We start from the raw sequence: 17917 nt of genomic DNA on the forward strand, positions 1-17917 counted from the left end.
TCGCAGCGGCATTGCTCTATCTTCCCTGCACTCCTTGGTGCCTTTGGTGTTTCTTCTAGGCAGGGACTACTGTCACTGAGCGAGCTGGTGTAACACCCAACAACTAAAGCTAAATCAGGTAGCAGGCAGTTCTGAATTTTCAGTAAAGAATGATCAGAAAGGCGACTTTTATTATTTTTAAGTAATCAACATGGAAACAATAGCAATAATGAAGTCACAAACAGGCATAGCCTAATTGTAACCATGGCATTAATATGTAACATGAATTCAACAGAAGTTACAAGTGTTAACATCAGTCATTCTCATTCCATGAACAAAAGTGTACAGTAAGGTCAGCATTAATCTATTAAGAATGCTACAAAACCAGCCATCCAGTGTCCTTCAAAAGCAGAGTGCTTGCTGTAAGACAGGCTGGAATGACTGCTGTCTGTCCCTTCAGGGAGCTATACTCCTAGGCTGCCGATGGACCCTGCCTATTCTCCCATTTCTGCATGTAGTTCTGACATTTCCCTTTGTCTGTTAGGGGTACAAAAGCACTACCTGCTAGAAAAAAAGAAGAGCTACAGTGCCAAGGGCCAGCCCTCACACTCTGCATGAACAATGCAGGTATGCAGCCTGGGAACTCACACTAGAGGCAAAGCTGGCTCCGTTGACAGTGTGTGGCATTCATCAGTATCTGCCGTTCAGCCTCTTTTCCCACCCTTCCCTAATTCCTTGCTCCATGGATAGGACATGCTTTTGGAGCCGTACCGCTTTCAAAATGCTTTCTTTTACATATCACTTTTTAATAGGTATTCGGCAACACAAAATAAAAATTTTGCTTTTGTAGAAAGGGGGCTTTTTAAACACACCCCTTCCATCTCCTAGTCCTTACACCGTACCTTCCTCTTTTTCAAAGGATTTACTAATACATCTACTTAACCACATGCCTCTTAATAGAAGTACCAAAGTGACACTACAAAAGGCTAACTTGCATTTGGTATCGTGGTCCTGGCTCCTCTTGGTCTGAGCCACATAGGATAAATTTCTCAGATAGAACACTTTTGAAATCATAGAGGGGGATACACCCTCAAAAATACCCCCCCAGTCTTTTTAGAACCAGACCAGAGGACATCAGTGTGAACAAAGCAGTCATCTCCATCTTCCTTCCCATCAGGATTCTTCCTAGGGTGCCATCTGCTGTGTTGTTTTCACTGTAGAGACAAGAGGAGACACCAGTTTGTCTATTGTCAATTCTAAAAGTTTTGATGGAGAAGGAAAAAAATCCTACAGCTTGCTCAAGTGGGCTCTCTTTTTCTCCCAAACCCATTTACTAAGACCTCCTCTACCCCTTCTCATCCAGCTCGTGATGTTCTGGAAAAAAACCAAAAAAACCAAAACCACAACAAAAAACTACCAGCCCAGAAAAGTAGGTGTTGATTATTTCTGTGGAGGGTTCAGTAATGTTTTTGGACACCACTGTTCTAAGTTGATAAGTCTTTCCCATAGATAACTACTTTTAATCATCTTTTTATTAATTACAGCAAAGCAAATCTATTAGCCAATACTGTAGATTTGTGCTGTCAGGCCAAGTTTCGACGTTCTCAGAAACAATGCAGTGTGCACCAAACGAGCAATAACAAAGTGGCTGACTATTTGCATTCCTCTTCTGGCCACCAAGCTTAAATATTCCAGAGGAAGTTAAAACTACTTGCAAAACTAAGGCCATGGTTTCACAACGTGACATCTTCTGCAGCAATATTGCTTTAAGATACTCGCTTGCATCCCCTGCTCTGCAAGCCTGGTAAATTTGTGGGACAGTGCTCTGAGCTTGGTTAGGAAATACAGAGCGAGGGCACAGCGATTAAGCCGGTACTACTCTAGTAGTAGTCTGCTGTGACACCACGGTCTCACGAAACTTCCACCCTGCCTTATTCCCACAAGTAACACACCGGTGTAGTTGTCCTGCCGACTGGTCCCTCTTCTGTCCGATGCTTCCCAGAGTGCGGCAGTTCTGAACTGTCCCGATAGTCTCGGCCCTTGGAGTTCTGCATGTCCAGCACTGCCCGGCTCTTTGAGGGAAGGGGCGGCTTGTTTTGCTGTCCCTGGATGTTTGGGCTGACTTCAGACCTCGACGGCTTGACTATTTTTTTGAGCGGTGCTGAGTTTTCTAATGATGTAGTCATCTTCGGTTTGCCTTGAGTCTTTTCACCTGTATTGTTTTCTTCAGATTGGCCGGAGCAGGTATAGGACCGAAATCGCTGTGTGGGGACCAGGAAAGGTGGTGATGGTTGTTTGCCAGAGGTCTTGCTGCTCTCAGGCTCCTGTGACTTTGTGAGATGAAAGCTCTGATCAGGCAGTGGCGGCTGCTCTTTTCGCAAGGCCTTGGGGTAGTCCTGCTCTTTCTTTGATGCCACCTTGCCCTTAGAGCCCATAGAGCCATACAGTGGGTTCTCAAACATCTCTGGCTTTTGCTGTCCCTCCTCCTGAAGCAAAGGCTCTGCTGTGGTTTTCCCCAGTTCAGGTGGCCTGCAGTCATCAAAGCAGTGTAAAAAGGAGACTTGTAAAGAGCAGGCAAGAGACACTGACTGATTTAAAGAGAAAATTAATAGGAAATGAGCATGATAAAATTAAACTGACTGTGCAAAGGAGTAATAGGATAACAGTCAAACTCGGGGGGAGAGAACAGAATTGTGTATTGTTTTTACTTTGTTTAATCATTATTAACATGACAACCGAGAGCAGATATGCATGGTACTGTATAAACTCCCTGCTGGACTACAGTCTTGTCAGAGTGATACTTGGCTTCTCTTTAAACAGAGATAAGCTACTCAGCCAAACTGTGCCAAGTGCTTTGATGGCTCTGCGACATGCACAAATCTTAATTTAAATATTAATAAGGATCCTCAGATCTGGCAGAGAGGATTGAAATGGCTGTCTGGACAGTTAACATAAGAGCTCACATCACACTGTAGCATTTTACAACTAGGTCAATCTCCTCTTGCTACCAATGCCACATGGTATTCCTAGGGAAGGGATAAAACTCCTTAATGCACCCAAATGCACAATATATAAGTAATAGCTATATACTGTAGGGTGAGACAATCATTGCACGTTCACAGCTGAGCCCTTTGAATTGAGGCTCAGACTGGAATGACAGCACAGCTGTACAATGGGACAAGGGAGGTTTCGTGGGTTTTGTATGACTCAACCTGATTTGTCAAGGCTTTCCTCTGGAGAACTGCCACGATACTTAAAGATCAACCACAAATTCACTGAACAGAGCAGAATAGGGGTGAGTGGCACATGTACTTTGGGTGTCTTCAGATGAGTTGTGTTCCTTGCTTCAAGTTATTTTCTGGAAGTCAGTACATGCAGGAGCAAAGAGCTGAGAGCATGATGAAGCGTTGTCAGGTACATAACAGATTGAGGCAGTGCTTGCAGCTCTGACTTCTGCAAGTTCTGGCTTATAGAGTGCCACATACATTTACCAGCGAACTCTAGCCCAGACTCGGAGAGCAGCTGTCACTACGAAAAAGACGTCTGGAACGAGGACACTGATTGCGTACATGCGCTAGGGTGGTGTAGCCTCATCACTTTACTAAGTTGGGTAGGGACAGGTTATTTTCAATTGCTGGATGGAAATTCTGCATCAAGACTTGAGATAGATGCAGCACATGGATGATAACTTCTATAGCAATCTGGACATTTGTATAGTAGTGTAAGTAGAAATTCAGTTAAAGTACTTCACGTATGACATGTGAAGGAGCTCTCCTTCCCATCCAGTGAAAAGATCTATGCCACACTCTTCCCTTTTCTTCTTTGTTACTACAGTCAACTCTGTAGTTTTCTCCTTCTCTTCTTTTGGTAGTGAATTAAACTTATACATATATATTTGGCCTTCCTTTCACAAAAGTCTGAGGAACTACTACACTAGTTTTCTTTGAGTGTGTGAATATGTCTGCACTTGTGACCTTCACTTATCTTTTTCTAATTCTAGAGAGAAAAAACTGAAAGAATATGCTGCACCTTCAACTCTCCAAACAGACAATGAAATAGTGACTGTGCAAAACAACAGGAGAGAGGGGACTAGCCCCAGTGCAAAACTCAGACTCACAGGTACTCTTGACTCCGACTACAAATGCTTCTGTTTACTGTAGGCTGGAAGGATGTTTTTGGAGACAGAGGAGACAAGGAGGGTGATGTGGAGGATGACTGACTCTGTCCCATTATGGAGGTAGCCTCTTTGGGCTGCTGCTCGTAGCTCCAGAGAGAAGGTGGCTGGTCTGGTGAAGGTAGCTGCTTAAGCTGGCTGGTTGCAGAGGGTTGCTGAGAGAAAGCAGCCATCCCCAGGTAGTTGGGGTTGCTGATGTCTGTGGGAGTGGAGCTGCTGAAGAGAAGAAATATTGTTAGGAAGATACATGCAAAAATACATTTATTTTTTTGTCTCCCTGCCAGCTACAAAGGAGTTAGTGCCCACTGACTGCTTAGATTAAAAACCACCTACTTTTTTTTTTTCCACTGTTGTTTCAGAATCAGAGAATAAGTGGGAGTCCTGTTAGCGCCTCCCTCCCCTGGGTCACTGGAGAGGAAGCAGCTGGGTCAAGGCCGCCTCCCCCATCCCCAAATAGTTCTTGTGGCTGTGGCAGATGCATCCATTTCCAGGCTGCAGAGAAAGCATTCAGCTTCTGCAGCCACATACAGGGGCTTTTACAGGTTTCTGGGCCCAGCAGTTCAGCTGGCAGCTGCAGCAGGACAGCTCCAAGCAAGAGGCAAATTGCAGCACTGGGCAGCATTGCGCAGCATAGGAATATGCTGCTGGAACAACATGAGAGACATTTGGCCTTTTGAGGTGTACCCATATAGACTAACAGGTAGAAGGCAGGAAGCTGCCTGCAAAGAAATGCACCTGTGAAACTGGAGTGAAAGGACAGCTTTACCCAGAAGCGTCCTATGACTCTTGGAAAGGAAAAGACAGGCAGTTTGAGCATAGCTTCCCACCCCAAGCTCGCAGAGGTAAAGCAGCAAGATTACCGTAACATGTCCTCCTTTCCTGGGTTGTCTGGACAAGAGGAAGCACTCCCCCAATAGCGAGCAATGGCTGCTGCCTCTCTGGCCATCAGATGAGTAGGTTTTGACTTTCTGTGGGAAATAAAAGGGCCCTTTTTAAGTGGGGTGCAGGGACCCAGTCTGACTAATGCATTCACAGCTTTTGAAGCTTTGGTCACAGAAGCATTGACCAGACCTGACCAGAGAGCTGCAAAGGCAGCTTCCCAGTGCTCACCATGCATATTAATACTGCTGCCACAGCAAGCCCAGCTTTGCGTTAATTGAGCCAACTAGTTCTGTAACTGACTTACCCACTTGCCCTTTACCTGTTAGTCTGATCCCAGTCTTTGCTAGGCTCTAAATTGCTGATGTTCTTTGGTTTCTGCCCAGCGATTTCATCACGTTCAACCTTGACAAAATCTGAAGGAAATGAAAAAAGAGCGTTTTGGCAGCTTCAGAGTCTGATTCCCTAAGTTTTCTGTGTTACTGCTTGTATTAAGGCATCTCTCTTGTCTATCAGAATGACAGTGAGACAGTTTTAAACAGTTGTTGCTATTATGTTTTTAAATGCCCACTAATACATATCATGTTTTGTTGACATAGGAAAAAGTGTGTATCTTGAAATACAAAGGTCATGATCCCCCAGTCAGTCATATACAGGTCATTTTACCATTGACAAAATAGTAAATGTCGTGAGGCTGCTTTTGTACTCTGAAATTCAGAGAACAACAGGTAGCAAGGTGAAAACAAGCAAAGTTTGTGATCTTTTAGCTGAGGAACTGCTCCTTGAGAGCCTCACATCTTTGCAGATGTTCTCCAGGGTGACTGGAGCAGGGAGAGCTTCATCACCTTGTCATATCGCCACTGCAAGTGGAAATAAGGTATCACCATTCAATAAAATCGGTATCAGTGACAGACAGGGGGCTCTCTCAGTCTGCCGAATTTACTTGAATGATGAAAAAGAAAAACCCAAATGGAATTGCTGTGTCTTTCTGAAAGAGTACAGGTATACTCCTGACAACTAACGATACTCACATCTCCTTGCAGTCAGCATCAAAAGCTCTTGCCTCTTTGGGACTAAAAGCACTGCAAGGATAATTTTCAATTCCTTGACAGTTATCAGAAGTCTTTTGAGATGGATATTCTCTAGAGCGAGCATTGCAGAGATGATCTCGTTCCTTACCATACAGTTTCTCTCTCTGTTTTCCTTGTGATGTTTGTAACTTGATTTCACCTTGGAAGACCCCTGTTTTCTCACCATGGTGTGTCAGCGCAGTATGGATAGGAACTAAGGATTCTGTTGCTTCTATTCGCAGGGCAATGCAGCCTTCCCCTAGAGGATGACAAGGAGACAATGAACCTGGGACTGAGAAAAAAAGCATTGAAATCTCTTTCTCCTGTCAGTCATCTACTATCACTATGCCGACAGGGCTGAGATTACTGGAGAGAATCTGCTTTGGATCACAGTAAGGAGTGTAATATCTCTTGAGAAATCAGGGGCATTCATTTCACTTCTTCACATATGTGTGAAGGATTTGGGCATTGGAGACACCCGCAGGTGCCTACAGGGTTCTGAGCTTCCATTACTGGCAAGGAAAACATGAGCCTGTGACTGCCATTTCAGCTAATGGGATTTCAGCAAAGAGCCTTCTGTGGACAAGGACTGCAGTCTCTGGCTGGTTAGAATTTGGAAGCAAGCAGCGCTGACAATGACTTTTCTGTAAAAAGGAGAAATGCATCAAGTAAGTGCAAGTGAAACAGGATTGGTATGTTCTGAATAAACCCATGTAAACAGACTGACTCCTGGTTTGATTCCCGTACTTTCTTTTTAAGCCACTGCTCTTTTAGGGCTGGTAAAGCTCACACAGTTTGATGCTTCTAGTTCATATTCCTCTAATCATCATTACCTCACAAAATATGGCCCACAATGTATTTTTGTATGTATTGAGTTCTAAATCAGAAGTCAGAGCATCATAGATGTTCAGTCTATAAGAGTAACTTCTGTTCTCTCCCACTCTTTCAGCGGTTTGGAAAAATCTAAGTAGATTTTGACTCATCCAGAACTTTAGAGCTAAGCACTTACCATAAGATTCATCACTGTCTGATGACTTAATGCTGATCAGGATGTGTTGATCCAGTAGGTATTCTGGATCTGAAATAATTGGAGTCAGCTGCAAAGACAAGTTAATGTGGGTCAATACAATAGGTGGTCTACATGAACACAGTTCTCCCTGTGCCTTAGTCCCAAATGAGCAAAACTCAGCTGGACAGACCCATGAGGGTATCATGTCACCCCCAGGATCAGCCTCTTCAATGATGTTTGGAGATCTGTGGTAGAAGGCTACAATCTTTTAGAGTCTCCCCACTCTCACTCCCAGCACAGCAGACAGAATGCTACAAATCAAACACATTGGGCTGACCTACAGTTTTTTCCTATAGTGCGGACTGAAAATTGCTCTAGGAGGAAGATCAGGACTCTGATTGCAGTCTGTTCCCAAAAATCTGTTTGGCTGTTGTTACAATCACTTATTGGAGAGTCTTTCCCCAATCTCTCAGTGTAAGGCACTCTTTCCAAAGCCAGCAGTTCTTCTTTTGGGCTATTCAGAAGGGTACTGACATGTTTGCTCCAAATCCAAGAGCTCTGATAGTTCTTCCAGCTCCCACCATGTCAGGAAATGGAGAACAGCTCCAATCTCAAGGACAGGACTTGTCTTTGCCACTGATAGGCAGAACACTGCTTCTGGCCATTGATGGTCTTTTTAACACAGGTAAAAAATATTTAGTCAACTTTTCTCAAAAGTACCAAGAAAAAAATCTTTGTCTCACAGGGCAAAGAAACTACAGCACAGCTGTTTTATTCTCCATCTAAAACTAAAAAAAAAAGGGCCTTCTTAAAAGACTTGTCAGCATAGTTATGTTCACTAAAAAGGTGAGAAGAAAGTCATGCTCCTGAGTGACATAATCAGGCCAGCAAAATTCCTGATACAGATGAAAGTATACTGGCAAGAAAGTCCTTTCCTGCTTATAACATACTCTATTTAGCTGAAGCCCATCCTGCATTCATACAGTCCCTTCTGAGTGTAAACAAGACCACAACCATGCTCCTGAAAGTAATGTTTATATAAGCAAAAGATGTAATGTTGCTTATGGGATGCAAGTGGAAGGCTTCTCTTCCATATGGATATAGAAACACAGCCCCAGCTTACCTTTGGAAGAGCATCAACGAACTTTACCACAAGCTCCCCTTCATTCCCATCCTCATTTTCTCCTTCCTGGCTCTTTACAAAACCTGCAAAGTGATGAGAAAGGAGTTCACCAGAAGAGGGACAGCAAGAACTTGGCTACAAATCCTTTTCAGATGCTAGATCTCCAAAAGGCCTACAATTATTTTCCCACTTGGACACAAGTTTTAAAAGTATTAAGAAGCTTAAAAACTGAGCTTTGGGTGAGTGTTTACCCAGTAAACTTACAAGTGATTTTACTGGAGCATTGTTAAATGGTTTTATTTTACAGTTAAACTTGGCACTGAAAAGCTCAGTGCATACATGGACTGGAGGATAAGAACATGACAGCTCTTCCTACGCCACTCAAGATAGCACACTTTTGAAATTCTAATTTAAGATTTGTAATACACTGTTTCCATAGAAATTTATGCAAATTTTGATACAGCCAAAAAATAATCTTTTATGGAACTGTCATTGACACAGCGCTCTGACATGCGATAATGTGATGAAGCATACACCGAAGGCATGCTGTCCCACTTACAGGAGCAGTCCTGTGATGGGGAATCGCTTAAAAAAAAACCACAGCAAGGGCACGTAGGCTCGCATTACATAAACAGCTGAGACTCAGCCCTGCAGCACAGGGACAGGGAGTAAAATCTGCAGCAGTGGTCGGTACACAGTCCCATTTACAGAATCAAGTCACTATCTTTCCCCTCACTTTAAGCGGATCCTCTGACTTATTCTTTTCAAACCAGGGTAATTAAATTATTTTTATTAGCATAATGCAGATGCTTTATTTTGAAAGCACCTGATCATTTGTAGCAGGCACGATTAGAAATTTAATCGATCACGTGTTTGCTAAGTAGAGATTTTCTGTGGGATAAGCAAGAACACCACATTTCTCTTCAAGAAAGAGATGATCAGATTGCTTAACGATGGAAGAAATGGTGGAAGGCTACATGTCTAAGCATGGATTACAGCTGAATGGCTGTGGGTTTTCGATTGTATTGCTGACAGTATAGGATGACCTGTAAACTACAACAAATCTCTAGAACATCCCTTTCTTGCACTGGAACAAGTGACTTACACAGCTGTTTATTTAGATCAAAGCCAGAGGAAGGGGAGCTAATCCAAACAAGCTGATAGAAAGAATAAAGATGGGCAAAACCATACTTTCTAAGCAGCTAGAGTGAAACTCGATGTAGAACTTGGTCTGGGACTTGGTCTTCAGAGTAGCATAGCAGTGCAGGAACTCTATCTCCCCTTGGGAATCCGTGTACTTGGAGTCTAGGAAAGAGGAGGGGAAGATAATGGCATTTTCAGTAGGAGATAAAGAGAAGGCATTTTTGAGTGGACTCTCTAAGAATCAACTTTTGCTTTCAACATATACAAAGCACTGCATTTTATATCCAAAGATGCAGACAGCACACTTGCACCCAGCCTGACGAACCATTCTTTGAAACAAACTGTGATGTGACTCCCACTTCAAAGGTGGCAAAGACAGGACTGTGGTCACTTGTCATGATGTCAGTGGTGCAGCCTGCCAACGAGAAAGGGAGGATAGTTACTGCCCTGCTCCAGTGAGATCGCTGTGATAGAAATATTATTCGGTAATTTTCCATAAAACATAACTGTCGCTGTGGTAACTGTCTCTAGTCAAAGGTGTTTCTACATAATCTCATGTTAGTATATAGGAATGTAACTCTTTTGTCAAAATACATAAAGATTTGGTTAACGGACACAACTTTACCATGTCATTTTGCAAGCGACTGTCAGTGTTAGATTCCCCCAGTACAAAATGCACTTGCAGGCTTCCTGGTTGCCTCTGCAACATGCACAGCTAATTAAAGCTCCAATATGGCAGGAAATCACACAAGAATACACTGGTGCTACTTCAGTGCTACAGAGCAACTCGTGGCCCAAGATTAACAGTGAGTGGGCATGGTCTTGACCTGACCTAAGCGCACACGGAGTTCCAGCAAGCCCCATCCATTGAACAGAACAGTGTATAAAAGCAGATGCCAGACTTTCTAGAGGTGCTTATTTGACCACACACCTCATCATCATAGGCTCTGTGATCAGGTCAGTCCACCTTATCCCCCGAGAGACTTCTACAGCCCTCTTCTCAATCTCATGCACAGGAAACCATCAACATCATACTCAGATGTGTGGTCCTATATAGTCGATGAAATTTCAGGAACTAGTATCTGAGTCTTTTTTTAAACAGGTCCTGTGGGCTTCATCTCTTCCCTGCACTGCACTTTTGTAACGCTTCTCAGCAAGAGAGGGAACAGGCTCTTGGTACCACACAGTCCTTCTGTAACCATCAAGTAAGGAGCTCCTGGTGGTAACTGCACAGGAAAAGTGGTGGTTGTTGCCAAGAAATAACTGGCGTAAAGTGATCCTACAGCGTGGCCTAAAGCTAGACAGCTGCAGCTGTCTGAGTGGTATTCTGCATATAAAAGAATAACAGAATTAATACCCAACCTTGTAAGGTTACAGGCAGAGAGATTTGGCTCCACTCTGCCTGGTTTAACATCAGGTCCCTCTATGCTGAGTGCCTGGCAGTGCAGGGAGATCCTACAGACTCTGCTCTGAATCATTTCCGTTTCAGACTGATTGCTTTGCTATCTACAATCTGTTATCTACCCACCATAGGACTGACACACAACGTGCACCATGGGGTATGATTTCCAGAGCACTCGATCACACCAGGATGGCAAATTGTACTTCATCTGCAAACCAAAGGAGAAGTGATGTCAAGAAGAAGGGAAAGGACCAGTTCACAAAAGAACAGGAAATTCACTTGCTCAAGCACTATATATTTGCGTCAAATCTTTTTGTTTGTATTGACTCCTTTCTAAACACTACAAGGGCAGCAAATGGAGAGATCGGTTTAGGTCACTTTCTTCTGTAGGAGTTACTTTCCCTGCTCTGCCATATACTTCTGAAGGGAAATCAGTTTTTACCTACCCCTGTAGCTTTTTGCTTGGTGTAAGCATACTTCTCCCGAGTACCTCGTTCAAAACGGTAGGTTGGAGCAAAAGTAATCTCTTCTTCCTCTAAAACAGAGAGATAGCTCTGTTACAGTTTGACCCATTGAGAACTCTCATCTGAGCAAGACAGCCGCTGCTCTGTACACCCTGCCCCACATCAAGTCTGGCAGAGAAAGTTGCTGGAAATGGGAGAGGAACCTGCCAATAAACTCAGAATCTTACCAAACTGCAGAAACACCTTTTGGTCCTTTCTTTCTATGAGAAGCTGGTCGAAAGCCAGCAGCTCCGGATACTGCTGCTGCCTGATCTTCTGGATAATATTCTCTGCTTCCTGCCAACAGGGAAACAGCAGAGCTGCAGATGATGCAAAACCTTCTTATAAATACTCCCTTCTCTGGTGAGCCAGCAAGTGCTTCTGAACTGTTTCACAGAGCTGTACCCCCTGTCACTTCCCCACCTTTCCCTTCACTGAAAGGCCCCAGTCTTTGCTGTGTGGCTGAACATTTGTCTATCGAAACAGGCATCAAAATGCCCACACATCCCCTACGCAAGCATACACATACACAGAACCAGATGCACATCAACACCAGTCTCCCGCCTACGGAAGCCTATCCAGTATTTATTACGGCTTGCCTGTTTCTGATGGCCTGTTCTGAGCCATTAAAAGCTAACCAAATAGAGCAGAAAGGCAATCTCTGGATCAAGCTGTTCAGGGACAGATGCTCGCTCACAGTGGGAAGGAGAGTTGGGAGGTTTGGGGAAGTGATGCTGCCTGGAGCAGCAAAGCGTGCCAGACAGCATTCCTGGCATGCCCTGGGCCCATTAATCCTTGGAGAGGGCAAAGAGTATTTCCTTACTCTCCCTCAACTGGTGTCACACTCGTGCCCTGGGGATCCCTTCTGCCTCCCCTCTTTCTGCCATCTTGCCCTAGATTAGAAAAAGATAGCGCTTCTATAGCAACATGGTTATTTTGTCTCTCCAGGGATTCACGTAGAGTCCCTAACCGTTGGGGGCTGTTCCACGCGGTAGTTCAAGTCTCCCAGCCAGAAAAGATGAGTAAAGCGATGAGTGATGTTAAACGGACTCAGTTTCTTATCTCCCAGTGTCAGGAAGCGCAGGATGTTCGTGTAGTTCTGGTTGCGTCTGTCAAGACAAGAAACATCTGCCTGACATACTAAATTGCCATGCAATTTCTAAATGCCTGGGCTGGCAGAGACTGCTGCTTTAACCAGGTGGGAACCGATCTGGCTCAACATCTAGAGAAGGGCAGATCAGAAGCCAAGAACTTGCCACCCCTGCCTCACGCTGCACCTCAGCACCAGGCCCAGGTAGTGCGCTCAGTGTCTCCCGGTGAGCCAAACTACTTCATGCAACCAGTAACGCAGCACAGCTCTCATGCTGCAGCTTGTATTGCATGTGGCCTGGGGAGCTGGGGGGCAGGAGGGCAGCCTGCTGTGAGGAGGTGGCGGTGGCATTTACAGCAGCTCCTGCCTGCTCTACCTTGGGTGTCAGACTGTTTCCACCTGAATTGAAAGGCTGGAAAGCTGTCCTAAAGCCACTTTTGTTGCCTCCTGGGGCTGTGCTTTTCTGAGCTGCATGTCCTAGAAACCCAGCATTAGACTGTTGCCTTCAGCTTTCAGCAGCAAACACAAAACTAGATTCTGGCAGCTATTCCAGGCCCTGGGGTACCCTTCCATAGAAGTTAACTCCATCAGTGGCAAAGACCCTGTGCAGAAATCTCACACCATCTGTTTTCTGGGCCCTGGACTGGGAAAGATGGCAAAGCCAACCTCTTAATCTCAAGTCCTCGTTCCTTTCAAAACCACTCCTTCCAACTGCTCCAGCGTGGGCGCAGATCTCCCACCGATGTTGGGATCTTTGCCTTCCAGTCCTTTGCTGCACAGAACCTGCCTAGACCATGGAAACTCATTTCACAGCTGGGTATAGAGAATTAGCCACCGTGGAGATATTTCTGTGCTACGCACCTCCCTCTTGGTATTCCTGACAGCATGCTCTGCCTAGCAGGATCTTTCTCAGCTGTGCCCCAGGGTGCACCACAGCTCCCGTGCTCACAGCACTGCCTACAGTGAGGAGGCAGACAGTCCCTTTCAGCACATTATTCTGGGATGGGAAAAGCCTTCCTACCTCTCCCCAAAACACTGTAGATCAGGGAACTGTTTTCCTCATGTACTAGGCTTGCATGACAAGTCACACAAGTGTTGTGCAAGACTTTTACACTTGGCTCTGAAATAGTTTTGTTGTCCATTTCACCTGCACCTATGTGGTATGGCCATAAAGCAGAAGTCCTTCATTTAAATGGTGACACGGTGGGCAGGGTCTTTAGCACAGGCTGCCCTCCCGGAAGACATTTAACAAATTTTTATGGTCAGGAAAACATGCTTGTGACTGTCTGGTGGGCCCTCCTTCCAAGCATGGCCCAGAGAATTTCACCCTGGGTCAACATCCATTTTTGAGAGGGAGGATGTATCTTACCTGTGTTTCTTTTCACTTCCTGAAGTCAAATGGCTGTTAACAAACCCAAAGGAGGTTCCATTAAACATGAATGACACCCCCACAGCTCCTTTATTACCTGGAAAAGATAAGCCAAAAGCATCAAGAAATCAATCCACCTCCAGGCTGAGTCTAGCAAAGACAATAAAGCACCTAGCACATCTTAAGTGAAGTGGAGATGGAGAAGAGAAATCAGTTGACTTAATCAGCACAGAAAGAATTAGTATATACAGCACATATCATGGTAACAAATTTTCTAAGGATGCCAAAAAAAAGATTAGGTGAAGGGAAAGAAGTGCAATTTCCTTGTGAAACCCAAGAAAGAGCTATCCAATAGCCAGTCAAAGGTGTTTACTGGGAATATATATATATGCGCTAAGTATACACACGAATAGATTCCCTCTCTTACAGGGTAAGATATAATCAGTGCTAGTGGGATAGAACTTTAGTAACACTAGTGTCACATAAATGTAGTCAAAGGAGTCTTGTGGAGAAAGAGCAGTTCCATTTCAAGGACAGTATTGGCACAGACTGAACAGATCTCAGTCCTTTAGACAAGACCAGGTTTGTTCCTCACCCAGTGTGTTTGCGATGCCTGTCTTCACATTGTCTGTGCAGATGTGGCTGATCCGGTTCTCATGTTCTGGCTTGGCCAGTACAACAATCCTGATGTTCCAGAGGGTATGGATTGCTATCTGCAGGGATGGGAAGGTTAGAGGTTTACATTTCTGCACATACCTGTGAGCTGCGCTATAGCTGCAGCCTTCCTGACTCCTTCTGTAGTACTTCTCCTACACAAATTTTCTTCCTGTGCTCAGGATCTGCTTTCAGTCATTTTAATCAAAGGTGGGAGGAAGGACCTAGCTATTTTCTAGTGCTATTTTCTAGTTAATCATTGGATTGCCTTGCTTGCACAAAATACAGTTTCCCAATCACCACGAGAGTCATAAGTCCTGCTCTCCTATGGCCTTCCAGATATGCTTAGATTGTTTCCTGACATCACTGAAACTCAGGAATGTCCAAACCTGGTCTTAGTAAGGTTCAGTTTCTTTTATGACTGTGCCTGCGTGCTCTTACATCCTATTTTGAAAGTGCAATAGCCTAGGGTGAGATCTAGGCTAAAGCTGGCTCAGAAAGTTTTACAGTCTCCTCCTTTATGAAGGTCAAAATATCACCACCATTTGACTCAAGCGCTCAGCATCTGCCCCTTGCTCCCAGGCTGGCAGGCAGAGGAGCTTCATGGCAGGGTCCCTGCTTTGGCAGTGGAGGGGTCACTGTCCATAGCAATATGCCCATCTAGCCAGCTCCAGGGGAGGATCTTGTGGAGTCCACAGACAGATTCAGTTCAGTCTCCCTCATCTAAAAGCAATGACAATAAAGGGAGGGAAAGGGAGGAGGTGTAGGCAAAATGCCACTTACTCCCCTGTCTCTTTTATTTGCGCAACATGTACTCTCCTCATATGCCTGAGTTATGTGCAATAGCTGGAATAACCCCTCACCACTTTGAAGCTGATACTGGTGATTTCCTGCAGGGATTGCCTCAGGGTCTCCAGCCATTCCTTCTCCCCTTGCGGATCTTCCTGGGTGCCAATCACATAGATGTCATGAGGAATGTAGTCAGCAGTGTCATCACGGGTCTTCCCCTGCCCCTTGGAGAGAAACCAGGAGGTGATCTTCTTTGGGGGAGGTGCAGCACCTTTTATTAACAAATCAAACACCAAAGAAAGTCAGAGTATGTTGTGTCAAACCCAGGACACAGACAACCCATGGGGACAGAAATAATAGGCTTCACATTCACTCTGTCCCATATCAGTTTCATATCAGCCAGGGCACACTATTCTAAGATGGCAAAGATGTTAACCCCACCTGACTCACTGATGAAGGAGTGACTTCTGCTTTGACCATCTTCCTCTGTTTCATTAGCTTACCAAGGCCAAGGCTAGCCAAGTGTAAAGGTAGGGAGCTGTACTCTTGGCCTGCCCTTGCCTTTACCTTACCCCTTAATTACGACTGAGCACAGACAGCTCAGCTGACAGCAGCTGAACCAGGCTTTTCTCCCAAAATGGGAAAAATAACCCTAGCCAGGTTCAGAATCAGCTAACGTGCAGTTATTGGGATTGCTCCTGCCCTTTCTGCAAGGTGGAGGATAGCGTACACTGCTGCACCAGCTTTGTGCCAGCCACAATTCCCTGCCATTGGAGGAATCCTTCAGTACCCATCAGGGCCAACTTTATGGTCCTTTGACTGGAACGATGAAAAGTGTCAAACCACATGCAAGAATAAGCCTAGAGATCAGCTCTTCCCTTGTCCCAGTGTACCCTGGTGTACAGATCTGCTACAGAACACGGTGTGAGCACACATTTTGGCAAGTGCCTGAAGGAACGCTCATGTCAGAAGGGAGCCCATACCCATATTCCAGGTCCCAATGAAGATAGTGATCATATCAGGCTCTGGTTGCTCCGAGTGTTTATTCTTCATCTGCTGCAGAAGTTGGCAGAACCCTTCTCTTTTCTAGACAGGGAGGAGCAGAGACAGTTAATGAGATGCTTAACTCCTCCAACACCTCTTGAAAAAACTAGCTGCACCAGGAAATTCCCAGCACACTTGAAGGGCAGATTAGCTCTCCACTATCCTGAAACCTTCGAAGAGGCTGTCTTTCCTGTGGTACTTTCTCAGGCACTTAGCTTGTGCATTACTTTAACAAGTGCTGAGCTGGTCAGAAGAAAGCTTAGGCTTCCCTCTTGTTTGCCTATACGAACCTTTTTGCAGTTACCCTCACACGACTCCTTGCCTCTTCTCACTGCTTGCTGACACCCTGTTCTCCTGCCTCAGTGAGAGCACCTAGGTATGTTTGCCCTCTCCAGTATCTCCCTTTACACAGTACACCTGGTCATTTTCTGGATGTTTCCAGAACAAAGGAGAAATTTCATTTTTGCAAAGCCAACCACCATCCTTCAACAGTTCCTCTTTCTGCCAAGGAATGCCCCTTGTACCACTCCCACCCAGGTACCTGCTCCAGGCTGGCAGGAAGGAAACATTGTGTGTGTACCTTGGAATCGGAAAAGACATATTCCTTCCGCTGCGTTTTTTCTTTTTCTGTTTCCAGCACAATCACCAGTTTGGTAGGCACCTTCTGGGACTTGATAAGCTGCAAGACTAAACAGAGACTGGGTGTCATGAGCTGCAGTCACTGAAACTGGAATCCCACCAAAACTAACAGGACCCTGCTTGCAGGCTCAGGACTTACATGTTTTTTATGTCTGAGGCTCACTTTGCCCTGCATAACTACATTTTAATGTTGCTTAATCTTGTTCCCTTTAGGAATAGATTTGGACTCTGAAGTGAAGAGGACCCCCAAAACTCATTCTGCCTGTAGTTCTTGTCCATACCAAGCCCTGCAGTCTGAAGTGAAGCCTTGGCTTCCTGCAGGCAATCTCCCTGTATCCTGAGCCAGCCTATATATATTCCTTCCCCATCTGTGAAAGAGGAGGTAAAACCTCATTTGGTGGTAAAGGTGATTCCTCCCCATCTAAAATAGCAGCTAAGTAATTATGAACACCAGCTGGAGAAAGCCATACATGAAAGCTAATCTTTTCAATCACTGCCAGCAACAGGTTGATTTTCTAGCAGGAGAGAGCCCAAGGGCATCGTTTACTCTCTGATAAATCCTACCCTGTTTGACTCAATCTCAGTGAGCTGCCTGTCCAGAAACACAACAGAAAAAAAGGAAAGTTGTTTAAATTGGGCCTTCACAGACCAAATTGGCATTGCTCATCAGTAGAGATATTGATTCACGTACAAAAAAAACTCCAACAAACAAAAAAAAAGAAGATCAAGGGGAAATTCACTGAAAAATTTTACTGAAACTGAGTATCTGGCTTTTGACCATCAAAAATCATCACAGAAGTCAATATGTTCCTGCAGAATGTTTGGGTTTTTTTTCCAGTGGCATTGCTTTTCAGTAGAAAATGGGTCTATTGCAACCAGATTTATGGGAAATCTTCTATCAAAACCTGCTCCCTTGCAGTCCTGCTACCACTGTCTTCATTTAGACCAGGAGGCCAGGTCTAAAACAATCTGTGAAAGTTGGTTACCCCAGTAATGACTCCCTGCTGTCTGCAGGCCGCTTTGGGGATAGCCAGTCTAGACTGACTGGAG

At 44.8% G+C, this 17917-nt stretch overlaps 1 protein-coding gene across 2 annotated transcripts in view; it reads right to left on the bottom strand.

Moving 5' to 3' along the window:
- Positions 1-291: 291 nt before the first annotated feature.
- Positions 292-17917, bottom strand: part of INPP5D (inositol polyphosphate-5-phosphatase D) — a 55505-nt gene continuing 37879 nt past the window's right edge. Inside the window, exons 10-28 of one of the 2 annotated variants that reach the window (XM_082320828.1) lie at positions 16809-16915; positions 16168-16270; positions 15259-15455; positions 14337-14454; positions 13742-13838; positions 12253-12391; positions 11471-11579; positions 11226-11314; positions 10906-10987; positions 9703-9792; positions 9426-9539; positions 8235-8317; positions 7112-7199; positions 6212-6361; positions 5355-5448; positions 5014-5121; positions 4097-4366; positions 1932-2508; positions 292-1193 (exon numbers count right to left, since the gene is read on the bottom strand). In XM_082320828.1, coding sequence (XP_082176954.1) covers positions 1191-1193; positions 1932-2508; positions 4097-4366; positions 5014-5121; positions 5355-5448; positions 6212-6361; positions 7112-7199; positions 8235-8317; positions 9426-9539; positions 9703-9792; positions 10906-10987; positions 11226-11314; positions 11471-11579; positions 12253-12391; positions 13742-13838; positions 14337-14454; positions 15259-15455; positions 16168-16270; positions 16809-16915 — 2618 coding nt within the window. In that variant the 3' untranslated portion in view covers positions 292-1190. Of the gene's footprint in view, positions 1194-1931; positions 2509-4096; positions 4370-5013; positions 5122-5354; positions 5449-6211; positions 6362-7111; positions 7200-8234; positions 8318-9425; positions 9540-9702; positions 9793-10905; positions 10988-11225; positions 11315-11470; positions 11580-12252; positions 12392-13741; positions 13839-14336; positions 14455-15258; positions 15456-16167; positions 16271-16808; positions 16916-17917 lie in introns of both variants that reach the window. The other variant, XM_082320827.1, reaches the window with a different exon arrangement.

Source organism: Platalea leucorodia (genome assembly GCF_965183815.1).
Source record: "Platalea leucorodia genome assembly, chromosome: 8".
NCBI lineage: Eukaryota > Metazoa > Chordata > Aves > Pelecaniformes > Threskiornithidae > Platalea > Platalea leucorodia.